The 15,924-nt window shown below is 45.3% G+C and overlaps 2 protein-coding genes across 2 annotated transcripts; both read left to right on the plus strand.

Moving 5' to 3' along the window:
* Positions 1 to 1,984, plus strand: LOC119953995 (interferon alpha-F-like). Its single transcript, XM_038778772.1, has 4 exons — positions 1 to 132; positions 252 to 341; positions 1,464 to 1,703; positions 1,812 to 1,984. Exons 1-4 carry the CDS (start codon positions 1 to 3, stop codon positions 1,908 to 1,910), a joined length of 561 nt encoding a protein of 186 aa, XP_038634700.1. The 3' UTR covers positions 1,911 to 1,984.
* Positions 1,985 to 7,352: 5,368 nt separating this feature from the next.
* Positions 7,353 to 14,077, plus strand: LOC119953996 (interferon alpha-F-like). Its single transcript, XM_038778773.1, has 4 exons — positions 7,353 to 7,484; positions 11,298 to 11,387; positions 13,627 to 13,866; positions 13,979 to 14,077. The coding sequence occupies exons 1-4, from the start codon at positions 7,353 to 7,355 to the stop codon at positions 14,075 to 14,077; spliced, it is 561 nt and encodes a 186-aa protein (XP_038634701.1).
* Positions 14,078 to 15,924: the final 1,847 nt, after the last annotated feature.

Here is a 15,924-nt window from a genome sequence, read left to right on the forward strand (position 1 = left end):
ATGGCTCTGGCGAGTATTTGGAGGTTTGTGACGGTGTTGTTCCTCTTGTCCGGGACCCTCAGTCTGGGCTGTGAGAGGCTGCAGTTACAGCAAGTTCTCAACACAGAGACACTCAGCAAACTGAATGAAATGGTGAGTTGAAGCTGGTTTCTGAGCAGCCTGTGAATCACATTGGGTCGAATTGCTGTGAAATGTTATTTCTGGAGAAATAGTTTGGGGTTTTTAATGAGATTTTATTTTACTCCTCTCAGGGTGGTTCCTTTCCCAGACACTGTATAAAACACAGGCACGCGCTAAAAACCAAGCCCTTGAACCTGGTGAAACTTTCGAAGGGATTAGAGGTGAGTGTGACAATGGTAGCAGCTTCTGTCGTTACATTTCACTCTGTAGTTAGAGCAACAACCTGATCGGAACCGGGAACATCAGGAATTTTCAATTGAGAGATTTGTACCCATTGTGATAATGAAAGCAGCTTCTGTCGTTATATTTCACTCTCTATCTCACCCATGAACTGTGTCACTCTCTCTTCCCGCATTCACTATCTCACTATCTCTAACCCCTGAAAATATGCCCGTCTCTCATCAACTCTTCATTGCAAATTACTTTCTTGTTGTAACTATCGGATTGCTTGAACTATCTTAATCTCCCAATGTCACTGTTTCTGAGCCTGTCATTCCTCTGATCAACAATTTCCTCCCGCAAAATATAATTATACTTAAAATCTGTGGACGTATATTCCAGAGTATTTCCACTTCAGATTGACATTAAGTGCAATCTTACGTGTGCAATGCAAATATAATATTCCTAATGTTAACGAAGCGCATCTCGTGTCAGATATATAGCTTCAGTGCAAAACCATTCATGATTATTGCTGATAGATAAGATAGACAAGGAAAAACTTCCCATTAGTTCATGGTACAAGGTCCAGGAGACACAGATTTAATATCCACTTAAGGACATCATCCCCACAGCCACTTTTACCAAACCAGTTGGAGTCAGGGAATTCAGAAATTGGACATCCACAAAACAATCTTGTCAGGTTTGTTTCCTGGTTGTTATTATTCGCGCGCGACCATCTCCACCTCAGGTCCGTTGATGCAAACAGGGGTCTGTATAAGACTTTGCTTCCTAAAGTCAATGACCGGCTCTTTTATTTTGCTGGCATTGCGGCAGAGATTGTTGTTGTTACAGCACTCCACTGGATTCTCTATCTCCCTTCTATATTCTGACTCACTGTTGTTCCAGATCCGACCCACTGTAGTCGTGTCGTCAGCAACACTGTAGATGACGGTGGAGCCGCATTTTGCCACAATCCTATGTGTATTGGGAATATAGTAGGGGGCAAAGTACGGAGTATCGCGTATTTGAGCATTTTAAGTTTGATTTATTTTTGTTCTTCGAAATAATTTATTCGAATGCTAAAGGTAACAGGTCTCTCTAATATCGTTTTGTATTCTGTACAGAAAGAGGATCAGATCCAGATTCTCCATCAGACCCTGCGTCACATCAGCAAGATCTACAGCATGAACCTGGGCTCAGTCACCTGGGACCGGGACACGGTGGAAAACCTCCGCCTTCTCCTGGACCGACAGCTCAGTGAGCTGGAAGAATGTGTCAGGAATCAGGGATCAGAGCATAAGATGAGGAGAAACTCCACCATTCATAATTACTTTAGGAAACTGGAGAAGTTTCTCAATCAGGAGGTGGGACAATTGACAATTGACTGTGTGATTACTGGCTGGTCGATCATTTCACCCGATCAACATTAATTTATTTTCTAATACACTTTCCTGAATAATTTTCTTTTTCAGAAATTCAGTGACTGTGCCTGGGAAATAATCCGCACTGACACCAGGGCCCGATTACAACAGATGCTTTTCATAATGCTGCAAATCAGCAGAAGAAACTGATAAATACATTGGTCCAGAATGGGAACAAAGAATGTTTATTTTGAAGACTTTTCATGTGCAGCTATATTTTTATATGGATATTTGAAATTCATTTTATACTTTATTGTAATGATGAGAGAATAATGAGTGACTTGATGAAATTGTTCACTGTCTTTATTTATTTAATTTATTGATACCTACAGTCGCGTTATTGTGGGTGGTGAGTCTGGTTTGAGAATTGTCTGTCAGGCTTTCAGGATATGGGTTTCCAGACCTTTCAAAAATGGACAACATTTCAAATTATATCAGGCTCTTTAATTGATTGATATTTATTTTCATGATGTTTTTGTAGAATGAAATGTTAGAATTTTACTTAACGTGTAAAATGAGATTAAAATGTTAATTTATTGATATTTATTAAGAATTGGGTTGTAGAAAATGTTCATCTAAACTGGAAAATTTTATACTGAATGAGAGCATGTATTTATATATTTAATATTTATAATAAATCGTTTTTAATATTACACATTTCTAAAGTTATGTTCACTTTTGATTTCTGTCGGTTTGATTTCCACATTACAAATGGTCTGAATTCTCCTATCTGCTGCCTGGTGCTGTTGCTCATTCTCTGCTCCATTTTCCATTCTCTCCACCCTCTGATTTTCCCTCACCTGGCGGAATTGTAAATTCATTTTGAACTCAACTTGCCCAGGTTCTCATATTTTCTAAACTTCTGCACCTCAACAATATAGTATCATGGAATCCCTACAGTGCAGGAGGAGGCCATTCAACCTATCGGGTCTGCCCCGACCCTCTGAAAGAGCATCTTAACGAGGCTCACTGCCCTCACCTATCCCTGTATCCCCATAACCCGACTTAACCTGCACATCTTTGGACATTAAGGGAAAATTTTAACAGAGCCAATCTACCCAACTTGCATGTTTTTGGACTGTGGGAGGAAACCAGAGGAAACCGAGGCAGACAGGGAGAGAACATGCAAACTCCACACAGACAGTCACCCAAGGCTGAAATTGAAGCAGTGTCATGTGTGCCGCGATACAGTAGCATTAACCACTGTGCCACCATGCCATCCTTTGATGAAATTCTGGCACTGAGGCTGAGAGGACTTGGTATGACATCCAGAATAAGAAAGTGAACTGGGCGGCTAACATAGCCATGATAAGGAAGTGGATGGTAGGCACGGGGTCTATCTGGGAGCGGGTGGAGGCAGCTTTGTGCAGGGGCACCAGTTTGGCAGTCCTGGTCATGGCTCCTCTACCGCTGTCGCCGGCCAAGTACTCCACCAGCATGGTAGTGGGGGCGGCCCTGCGGATATGGGGCCAGTGGACGAGGCATGTAGGGGAGGTAGGTGCGTCGGTCTGGGCTCCTATATGTGATATTGATTTGCCCCGGGAACATGGATGGAGTTTTTCGAACATGGGGTTGGGCGAGGGGAGGAGTGTGGGCGATATGTTCCTGGAGGGGAGCTTTGCGAGTTTGAGGGGCTTGGAAAAGAAATTTGAGCTGGCAAGGGTAAATGGCTTTAGGTACTTACAGATGCAGGACTTTGTCCGCAGACAGGTCCCATCCTTCCCACACCTCCCGCCAATGGGGATTCAGGACAGAATAATCTTTTGGGGAGAAGTAGGAGATGGTAGAGTCTTGGATATTTACACGGTGCTCATGAAGGGGGAAGAGTCCCAGACGGAGGAACTGAAACTCAAATGGGAGGCGGAGCTGGGTGGGGAGATGGAGGACAGGCTGTGGGCTGAAGCACTGAGTAGAGTAAACTCAACCGCAACATGTGCCAGGCACGGCCTGATTCAATTTAAGGTCGCACACCGTCCCACATGATGATATCTCGGATGAGCAAATTATATGGGGTAGAGGACAAGTGCGCTAGATGCACGGGAGGACCAGCGAACCATGTTCACATGTTTTGGGCATGTCCTAAGCTTAGGGGGTACTGGGAGGAGTTTGCGGGGATCATGTCCCGGGTGCTTAAAACAAGGGTGGTGATGAGTCCAGTGGTGGCAATGTTTGGGGTTTCGGAAGACCTGGGAGTGCAGGGGAGGAAGGAAGCTGATGTTTTGGCCTTTGCTTCCCTCGTACCCCGGCGGCACATACTGCTGGCATGGAGGGTCTCAAAACCCCCGAAGACTGAACTATGGCTTTCAGACATGGCTAGTTTTCTGGGTATGGAAAAAATTAAGTTTGCCTTGAGGGGATCTGTCCTGGGGTCTGCCCGAAGGTGGCAACCATTCATCGACTTCTTGACGGGAGAGTGAATGTCAGCAGGGGGTGGGGGGGGGGGGGGGATTAGAGTAGAGTAGGGGGGATAAATAGGCAGGCACTGTCTATGGGAGAGGGGCGGGCCTGTGGAGTATGGGTCGATTGAGGCATTGATTTTACGTTGGTTTTTGCATATTTTTGTCTTTTTTACTGTTTGATATCTGTAACTTTTTATAATGCCGAAAAATACCTCAATAAAATTTTTTGTTTAAAAGAAAAGAATAAGAAAGTGAAAGATGAAGGCATTAATTCAGAAGGGACAGAGAGAAATGGGATTGAGTTTGGAGATGTTGCAGTGTTGAGGTGACAATTTTGCGATCTAATGATGCAGAAGTTCAGGCTCATGCTCAGAGGATGTTGGTGAAAATTACACAATTTGATGGGATTTGAATTTAGTGAATCAATCGCAGTAATAGTAAGCACGATATTGTATGAAACACTTTCCTGATGCACTCATGTCTGTTCGGGAAGGAAATTGATGCCCCATCCCCGCTCTGGCCTACATGTGGATACAACAATGTGATTGCCTCTTCACAGCCCTCTGATGTGGCCTAGGAGCCATGAACCTCAAGGGCAATTAGGCATGGGCAACAAATGCTGGCCTGACTGGTGATATGGAATTGATACGATAGAATTTTAAATACTGACTGTATGACATCAGAACACAAGGAGGAGCAGACCAATTCTGTTCCACCATTCAATTTTGTCTTAAGTGATCTGATTGTGGCCTTATCCCGTTTCCTACTTACCCCCATCACTTTTGCTCATTTGTTGATCAGACAACTGTCCAAATCGGGCTTGGATGTATTCAATGATCCTGCCTCTGTGCAGGTTGCAGAATTTGAAAGATTAATGGCACTTGGAGCAATCAGAGTTTACAATCAGATCGGAGAGGATGTTATCGAATGGTGGGATAGGATGGTGAGGGCGAGTGGCCTATGATGCTCCTAATTTATACGTTGGGGTGTTTTTCTGTTCATGATCACAACACTGGTTGTTGATAAGTGAAGCACAAATTGGCTAACGTGTTTCCTATATTACAACAGTCACAATGCCTCAAATGTACTACATTAGCTGTCGAGTACTTTGTGATGTTCTGTTGTCAGGAAGGGCGCAACATAAATGTAATTCTGTTTTCAAATCAAACTCATATTGAAAACTGTCCCCACACAAAAAACCCACCTCAGCTCAGGATCAATGGATCATCGCTGAAATTGTTTACAGGCCTTCGATAGGCTCCAAAAACTAGTTTTGACAATTTGGGTCTGAGGACAGTTTTAGTTTCTGAAATTAACTTTTGAATTTGAAAACAGAAAGACAATTACACCCCAGTGTCACCAGACATTGAGCCTGTATTATTTTCAGTAATGTTGAATCAGGTTTCCAAAAGAGGTTAAATCGATACTGGCATTAAAGTGCTTCTGCGTTTAAATAAAATTGCGCGTGGCAACAACCTTAAATACATGCATCAATATTCTCATATATTTTCAAAAATTCAATGTTAATGTGCAGTCTGATTTTGCTGGTTCATGGCAGATGTGGCGTTTGGTGATTGGCAATGAATTGGAGTGGAAAATCTTTCAGAGGGTCGGTGCAGATTGGATGGGCTGAATGGCTGCCTTCTGCACTGTAGGGATTGTATGATTTTATGAATTAGAGATGAGAAGCACACAGTGACCTTGCCAGCGAACCTCACTTCCCATCAATGAGTAAAATAAGTCAAATTTGGCACAGATTTCAGTGAGTGGACCTGAGATTTTTATTTGGTGACGGTGGACATGCTGATTTCTATCCGAGTTCCAGCTGTGAGGGATTGGGTGACATTCCCTGTGGAAGCTGGGATATCCCGAATATCCGGAACCCTTTCCCATTTCCCCCTCAGGCGTCTCAGTGACGAGCCGCTCGCTTCACAAACTCTCCGCCCTCTCTGAAATGACAAAACGCCCTCACTTTCCCTGAGGCACTTTCGCTTTTGGAACAAACTGACAACAATTTTCCTTTCCAGAGAGAAAGTGAGGCGGCCGCTTTCCCGGTAGAGAGAGAGAGAGACAAGAAAGAAACGGTGTGAAAGGAGAGGGAGAGGAATCACTTTCACCCTCGGAATCGGAGCAGATGAAATATTCTTTCAGTCAAACTCTTGAAAACGGCTCCAGAAAAGCAGCGGGAAATGAGCAAGTTGTGCCAGTGAAAGAGCAGATTGTGGGACAGCTCAATGGGAGCGGAGTCAGTGTCCATGGAGCGGGGAGCCTGGGCTCTGAGCTGGGCTCTCTGCAATGTTCAAGCTGTGAAGTGTGGAGAGGACAAGCGCGATGTGAACACACCGGGTCCCGGTGCATTTCAGAGGCAATGGGGCCCCGGGTCAGCTCGGAAAGCCGCCGCACCGGATTCCCGCTCTCGGTGTCTCTATAATCCGGATGATCAAATCCAGACCCCAATACATGTTCCCCCTGCAACCCCACCCCCCCCCCCCCAATACTGAGCCTCCCTCTACTCCCCCTTACTGCCCCCCCCCAATACAGAGCCTCCCTCTACACCACCTTACTGCCCCCAATACTGAGCCTCCCTCTACACCATCTTACTGCCCCCCCCCACCAATACTGAGCCTCCCTCTCCACCTTACTGCCCCCCCCCCCAATACTGAGCCTCCCCCTACACCACCTTTCTGCCGCAAATACTGAGCTTCCCTCTACACCCCCTTACTGCCCACCCCCCCCCCCCCCCCAATACAGAGCCTCCCTCTACACCACCTTACTGCCCCCGGGTGATGTGAAGCTTCACAACACTGAGCTGGAAGCCAGCGCTGTTTAGGATTTTCTCGCAGGGATTTCCCTCTCGCTGCTTCCGGAGTCTCCAGTTTTCAGCTTCCTGACCTCAGAGAGAATCCGCACAAACTATTGATCTCCTGCAGCTCGAGCACAAATCCTCCAGCCCATTTTCACTTTTCCAATGTCATGTCCACACGTTAAAGGCGACACCAGTGCCAGCTCCCAGCAGAGTCCACACTCACACTCACTCCATTCGGCAACACAGGCGCTCGCTCCCGGATCACAAGCGGCTCCCATTCGACTTTCCCACTTTCATTCTCTTCACAAGAACCCTTCTCGCCGCTGAACCACGAAGCCGCCGCTTTCTCATCTTTCACATCGGTGTGTGACTCTGGCTCGGTTGCTCATGGCTCTGGCGAGTATTTGGAGGTTTGGGACGGTGTTGCTCCTCTTGTCCGGGACCCTCAGTCTGGGCTGTGAGAGGCTGCAGTTACAGCAAGTTCTCAACACAGAGACACTCAGCAAACTGAATGAAATGGTGAGTTGAACCTACAGCCAGAGCCGGATTCGAATCAAACAGCGTCTGTATGTTTTACAAAGTCATATCAGGAGAGGAAGAGAAATGTGTGAAAAAACACATCAGGTCTGAGCGGTGAATAGAAGTTGGACACTGAGGCGAGGAGAATTTACAGAAAGGAGGGATTGTTATCTGGGGGCGGGGGTGAAAGAGGATTCAGAAACATGCCATTCACATCAATAATCTGTGTTTAATGTAACCAAACAATCACAGTGTTATCAGGAACACAGTAAAGTAAATTTGACATCAAGTTACGTAAGAAGGTAAAAGCTGGTAAAAGAGGGAACTTTTCAGGAAGGTCTTGCCGTAGGAAGGGGAGGTGGAGAAATGCGGAAGTTTACGGAGGGAATTCCTAATCTTAACCCTGAGATAGCTGAAGACTGCGCCTCAAAAATGAACATTGGAAACCAGGAGGCCAGATCTGGAGGTGGACAGATATGTCAGAGTGTTTTCGAGGCTGGAGATGATTACAGACACAACAGAAGACTTAAAAACAAGCAGGAGAATTTAAAGATGAAGGCATTGCTTAACTCGGCGTCAATATAAATCAGCAAACTCAGGTACGATGAGAGAACAAGATTCATGATTTATGCCAAATCCATCTCAGACAAAAATTACTACAGGTTTTGATTGGGGAGAATGTGGAAAGTCCATCAGGCAGGTGTAGGAGTGACCAAACGAGGAGGTAACAAAGCTATGGATGGAAATTTCAGCTTCAGAGTTGCTCAGCCAGAGAGGGGGACAAGTGTGATGGGGGGGGGGGGGGGGGCAGTCTTACTTGTGGCGTCGATGTGGTCAGAAACTCATTTCAGGGTCAAATATCACACCTGCACATCTTGGGACTGTGATGTGGAGATTTCGGCGTTGGACTGGGGTGAGCACAGTAAGAAGTCTTACAACACCAGGTTAAAGTCCAACAGGTTTGTTTCAAACACGAGCTTTCGGAGCGCAGCTCCTTCTTCAGGTGACCTGAAGAAGGAGCTGCGCTCCAAAAGCTTGTGTCTGAAACAAACCTGTTGGACTTTAACCTGGTGTTGTAAGACGTCTTACTGTGCAGCTTGGGACTGTGAGAGGATACCGGAGCACCGGGAGGAAACCCAAGCAGACACGGGGAGAACGTGCAGACTCCGGACAATCACTAGAGGCTGGAATTGAACCTGGGTGTGAGGCAGCAGTGTTAATTACTGTGCCAGGTGCTGCCTCTATGATCTGCTGGTAACTTTAACCTCACTTTTCCTCTCTGTCCAAAGTAGCACAGTGGTGCAAAGGTCAGCACTGCTGCCTCAGGGCACCGAGGACCCGGGTTCGATCCCGGCTCTGGGTCACTGTCTGTGTGGAGTTTGCATATTCTCCCCGTGTCTGCATGGGTCTCATCTCCACAACCAAAAGATGTGCTGGTTAGTTGGATTGGTCACACTAAATTGCCCCTTAATTGAAAGAAAGTAATTGGTACTCTATAGTTCTAAAAATAACTTTTCCTGTCTGTCCCTCTCCCCCGGGACACACTTTTAGATTCCCCTTGAATATCTGCAATGACCGAGGGGATTGCTTTACTGAGGAAGCGAATTCTAAAGACTAATGAGCCACTGAGACAAACAAATTCCTCCTTACTTCCATCATAAATGGGAGAGTCTTTATTTTTAAACTGTGCACCTTAGTTCTAGAATCCTCTGGAAGAGGGTGCCCTCCTGTCAGCTTGTATCCAGCCAACCCCCCTCAGATTCTGAGACGTTTCAATATTCGAATTAGTTTGATCAGCACACCGGGTGTTTTGAGATGATGTCATTGAGAGGTAGCATGCAGCTGAGAAATGGGAGAGGTCAAGGATTGATTCTTAGGGGACACCAGAGGTAATGCAGCCGTCCTTCAGCAGGAAGAGAAGCCACTGCAGGAAATTATCTGCCTACGTTGAGATAGATGATAAAAGCAAACGAGGACAGCCCCCCTTCCAGCCCCATCCACCCAGCCTAAAACTTGACCATTGTGCAGAGGCCTGACCGACCCGTGTCAAGGTGCAGACATGATATGGAGATGCTGGCGTTGGACTGGGCTGAGCACAGTGAAAAATCTCAACTGAGGAAGGAGCAGTGCTCCGAAAGCTAGTGTTTGAAGCAAACATGTTGGCCTTTATCCTGGTGTTGTAAGACTTCTTAAGGTGCTGACATATAGAGAAGGATCTGAAGGGGAGGTTAACCTTTGTTACAGCCAAACCGTTCTAACCAACTGCCCCCTTATTGTGCACTTGATGTGAATCCGTTCAAATTGAAGGAAATCATCTGCTTTTCCAAAATTGATATTAATAATATTGATCCATATTCTTGGAGCTTTGAGTTAGAACCGGGCGCTGTTTGTGTTTTTCTATTTGGGATCTTCCCGGCCCTGGTTGAGGAATTTCCAGCTTTCAGATTCCTTCCCTCACACAGGGAGCAGACTAACTATTCGCATTGTAAAAGAAACAACCGAAAGCAGAATTCACTTTCCCAACGTAACACCGCACATCGCCAGACCCTCCTCTTAACACGGAGAGCATGGCAGAGAGAGATCCTCCCAACACAGTCCAGATACACACAGACACACATAGAGACAGAGACACACAGATTGACACTGAGAGACAGAGACACACAGAGTGACACAGACATACAGAGAGACACAGACACACAGAGAGACACAGAGAGACAGAGACACACAGAGTGACACAGAGAGACACAGACACACAGAGAGACACAGACACACAGAGAGACACATAGAGACACAGACACATAGAGACACACAGAGACACACACACACAGAGACACAGACACAGACACACAGAGAGACACACAGACACACAGAGACAGAGAGAGAGAGAGACACACACACACACACAGACAGACTGGCAGATACACACACAGACGCACAGGAGGGTTTAGGCGGTTGCTCCTGCTGAAAGCGGTTGCATTTTCACTCCCGGTGATTCTTTCGGTGAAAATACATTTGTTCGGAGTTGAACCCGGTTACGGTCAGTGTGTGATCCTCAGCTCCGTGTCTCACTCTGGCTCGGTTCCTCATGTCTCTGGCCAGTATTTGGAGGTTTGGGACGGTGTTGTTCCTCTTGTCCGGGACCCTCAGTCTGGGCTGTGAGAGGCTGCAGTTACAGCAAGTTCTCAACACAGAGACACTCAGCAAACTGAATGAAATGGTGAGTTGAAGCTGGAGCCAGAAACAATTCCCCATCGCACTGGGTCCATTTGTTTTGAAGCATTCTCTCAGGAAAATGGTTTTGGGGTTTGCAGCGCTGCACAATTTATGACGTGGAGATGCCGGCGTTGGACTGGGGTGAGCACAGTAAGAAGTCTTACAACACCAGGTTAAAGTCCAACAGGTTTGTTTCAAACACGAGCTTTCGGAGCACGGCTCCTTCTTCAGGTGAATGGAAAGGCTTGTTCCAGAAATGTTTATATAGACACAGTCAGAGATGCCCCGGAATGCGAGCACCTGCAGGCAATCAAATCATCAAAGATGCAGAGAGAGAGGTAACTCCAGGTTAAAGAGGTGTGAATTGTCCCAAGCCAATTGTCCCAAGCCAAGCCAATGTGTCTATATAAACATTTCTGGAACAAGCCTTTCCATTCACCTGAAGAAGGAGCCGTGCTCCGAAAGCTCGTGTTTGAAACAAACCTGTTGGACTTTAACCTGGTGTTGTAAGACTTCTTACTGTGCACAATTTATGGTCAGCGAATCTGCAGCATTACTGTTTCTGATCTGGGTTGACACAGTGTTTGTCTTTGCTCTCAGGGCGGTCGCTTCCCTCGGCAATGTGTCAGGGAGAGGTTTGCGCTGACAACAAAGCCCTTGAATCTGGTGAAACTGTCTGAGGGTTTGCAGGTGAGTGAACACTGGGGCTTATTATCGTTTATTCCATCAGAAATGTGCGAAAAACACGATAAAGATCAACCACCGTAATCCAGGATGGACAGAGCAGGTCGCTCATTGAAGTTGTCAGTGGAAATGAGGGAGATCCTGCTTTGAACTCAAACCCCCGGGTAAAGACTCTCTTCCTCGTTCCCTCAGACTGATGTAGGGAATGGAACCTCATTGAGCTGTGATGCACCCTGTTGGGGGAGCCTGCCAAGTCTGCAGCACCATTCAAAGGTTACTTGTGCCTGCTAATCATCTCAATTCCTTTCATCACCTCACTACCCATTAGCATCTCTGTCTTCTCCCTCTTACTCCCTCACTGTCTATCCACTTCTTACCATCAATCGTCCTATACAGTTCAGGCAGGGCCCTTTCATCTGTGGATTCCACACAACATACCTGTCCACTCTCCATTGCATTCACTCGATGGTCACTGTGTTGATATTGGTGGGATGGTTAGCTCATTGGCTAGTCCAGGATGCTGCCACCAGCGCTGGTCCAATTCCTGTCTGACTGAGGAAGTGTGAGACCTGCCTCTGCGCCCTTCCCTGAGAGTCGAAGACAATGACAGACTCCCTCTACAAATAAACAAAATCAAACTGCCCAGAAAGCAACTCAGGGTGAAGCATCAGATGCCACAGCGTCAGAGGCCCAGGGTGACCGTGAGGAGTTTTCACGTTCGCTGCGTGTGCGTGGGATTCCTCCGGGTGCTCTGGTTTCCTCTCACAGTCCAAAGATGTGCAGATGAGGTGGATTGGCCATGATAAATTGTCCCTTAGTGCCCAAGGGTTTGGTGGGGTTATGGGGATGTGGCAGCGGAGTGGAAGGGGAGCTCCATTATTCTAATACTGTCCAGGGTGGCCTCTCAATTTATGTCCTCTATAAACTGGAACACAATCCAATAACTATTGTAATATAACATAACTCAATTATCTCTGGTGCAGCACGGTGGCACAGTGGTTACCATTGCTGCCTCAGGGTGCCGAGGTCCCAGGCTTGATCCCGGCTCTGGGTCATTGTCAGTGTGGAGTTTGCGCATTCTTTCCATGTTTGCGTGGATTTCGCTCCCACAATCCAAAGATGTGCAGGGTAGGTGATCTGCCGTGCTAAATTGCCACTTAATTCGAAAAAATGAATTGAGTACTCTAAATTTATTTTTTTTAAACTCATCATCTCTAAATATTCCAACAACACAAACTCCCAGTCAGCCATCACCTCTGCATTCTCAGATTAGATTCATTCAGATATCACCAAGTTCACAACTTTGCAAAATGGATTTTTCCGATATTCCCCGTGGTGCCACCAAAATATCGAATGGAGAGAGTTCTTTCACTCACAGGGTCCGAGGAAGGAGATATTAATGGATAGGTCTTGTCAGGAGATTTTGTGTCAGTGGAGGGGGTTAAGTCTATGTACGAGGAGAAGTTGGGGCCCATATTGAATGACGAGGTGTGAGGCACTTCGCAGGGTGAACTCCACATCCACCTGGGCCAGGTTTGGTTTCATCCAGCCTCGGGTAGTTTTGAGGGCGCATTTGACCAATTTCAGAATGAGTCACTTCTTTTTAGGGGGGGGGGGGGGGGGGACGACAGGTTTACAGTGCTGTTTACATGGTCCGGGTAACAACGTGCATATGTTCTGGTTTTGTCCCGAAGTCATGGGTTTTGGGGTCTCCTTCTTTAGCACCATGTTGGCGATCCTGAAGATTGAGCTGGAGCCCTAACCTTTAGCGGCCATACTTTGGGTGTCAGACTTATCAGAGCTGCAAACGGGCGCAGGGGCCAATGGCGTCGCCTTCTCCTTGCTCCTTGCTCGGAGGTGAGTTCTGCTGGGATGGAGTTCTCCGCCTCCATCCAGTGCCTCGGTTTGGCTTGGGGACCTGATTGAGTTCCTATTCCTTGAAAAAGTCAAAGAAAAGTTGAGGGGAGCAATCGACTGGATTCTATGGGAGATGAAGCCTTTTACTGTCTTTTTCAAGGAAATTGTCACCTTTTGTTACTGGGGGTGGGGGGGGGGGGGGGGGAGTTGACGGGAGGGGAGTGGCAGGTTTCATGAGAGGTTGTTTTATGTTTCTGTTTTTCATGTCTGTAGATGTGTTTATTTTTCTTGTTATTTTGAATTTCATAAATGAATTATATTAATGAAAATATTTATTAAAAAAACAAAAATGCATCATCTTTAATCTGATTGTGTATATATTCCCTAGACACAGGACAGGATGCAGATTGTCCATCAGACCCTGCGTCATATCAGCAAGATCTACAGCATGAACCTGGGTTCAGTCACCTGGGACCGGAACAAGGTGGAAAACCTCCGCCTTCTCCTGGACCGACAGCTCAGTGAGCTGGAAGAATGTGTCAGGAAACAGGGCTCAGAGGCCAGACTGAGGAAAAACTCCACCATTCAAAAATACTTCAGGAAACTGAGGAAGTTTCTCAAACAGAAGGTGGGACAATTGATAATTGAATGTGTGATTATTGGATTGTAGTTTATTTGACCGTATTTAGATCTGTTCATTTTCCAATTAGGTTTCCTTAAAATATATTCTGTTTTTCCAGACATTCAGCAACTGTGCTTGGGAAATAATCCGCGCTGAGACCAGGGCCCGTTTACAACAGCTCCTTTACTTAATGGCACAAGTCCGCAGAAGAAATTGAAATAAAATCCAACCGCATGTTCAGCAGAGACTGGAATAATTTATTTAAATTGGCTGTTATTTATATAATAACAGAATTCTGTGATGACTGACAAAGAGCAAAGAATATCTTGATGTAATTTTCTATTTGATTATTTATTCTAATTTATTAATATTTATCGCTGCAATATTTTTATGTTGTGAAATCTTCATCATCTGTGTGCTGAGCTAAATGGATGGCCATGATGTCTTTGTACAACAGATGTTAGATTTTTACGGTTGTGAACTCACAAATGTAAAGAAGGTATTTCGATAACACATTTCATACAGACTGAAACAAGAAATAGTTCTTTCAAAGCTTCACGTTTTTGAGAAGTATTATATTTTATGTCTACAGTACGTCTGGAATTACAATTCTGACAGCTTGGCTCGATGATAACACTGATTGGTGGGTCAAACCCCACTTAATTCTCTCTGGGCTCCTTATTGTAGCTGCTGAACCTCCAATCACAATTCTGCACTGGGAATGGTCCAGCCAATCCTCAGCTCTGCTTTCCCGGTTTCCTCAGTCTCAAGGGTCGGTTGCAGACAAACGACCCCTGACCTCATTCCTGTTTCAGACTCACCTTTACTTTCTGTTCACCACAAGGTCAACATTTCAATTAATTCCTCCTCATTTTAATTTATTGATATTTATCATTGTGTTGGCTTTGTGTCATGGATTGCTTAAGTTTTGTACAATGTATGAAAAATAAATGTTAATTTATTGATTTTTATTAAATTTTGGGAAATAAATAATATTTTTTTATAAACCTGGCAACTTTTTATACTGAATGAAAGCATATTTGTTCAAATAAATTGTTTTTGATATCACGCATTTGCTGGAGTAATATTTATTTTTCATGGGTCTTCTCAGGGTTTCCTCAGTCTCAAGGGTGGGTTGCAGACAAACGACCCCTGACCCCATTCCTGTTTCAGATTCACCTTTACTTTCTGTTCACCACAAGGTCAACATTTCAATTAATTCCTCCTTTTCATAGAATTTACAGGGCAGAAGGAGGCCATTCAGCCCATTGAGTCTGCACCGGCTCTTGGAAAGAGCACCCTACCCAAGGTCAACAACGCCACCCTATCCCCATAACCCAGTAACCCCACCCAACACTAAGGGCAATTTTTGGACACTAAGGACAATTTATCATGGCCAATCCACCTAACCTGTACATCTTTCGACTGTGGGAGGAACCCGGAGCACCCGGAGGAAACCCACGCACACACGGGGAGGATGTGCAGACTCTGCACAGACAGTGACCCAAACCGGAATCGAACCTGGGACACTGGAGCGGTGAAGCAATTGTGCTATCCACAATCCTCATTTTAATTTATTGATATTTATCATTGTGTTGGCTTTGTGTCATGGATTGCTAAAGTTTTGTACAATTTATGAAAAATAAATGTTAATTTATTGATTTTTATTAAATTTTGGGAAATAAATAATATTTTTTTTATAAACCTGGCAACGTTTTATACTGAATGAAAGCATATTTGTTCAAATAAATTGTTTTTGATATCACGCACTTACTGGAGTAATATTTATTTTTCATGGGTCTCTTCACTATAAATGTGTTATAATTGAACAAGGTAGCATTAGGATGGAAAAGGTATTAATGATTTTAGTGCACTTAAGAGTGGTGATTATCTGCTTTCACAGCTATCAAAGGAAGGAGAGGGTCTTGGAGTTGGTGAATATTGACTAGGATGGGCACACGGTGTGGATATATCAGAACATTAGGATTGAGCTGGCGCAGAGCTGTGCGGACTTCAACAAGGTGAAGGTGATGCAATTTGCCATGGTTTACCTGGTGTGATTGT

Source organism: Scyliorhinus canicula, chromosome 19 (assembly GCF_902713615.1).
Source record: "Scyliorhinus canicula chromosome 19, sScyCan1.1, whole genome shotgun sequence".
NCBI classification, from domain to species: Eukaryota; Metazoa; Chordata; class Chondrichthyes; order Carcharhiniformes; family Scyliorhinidae; genus Scyliorhinus; species Scyliorhinus canicula.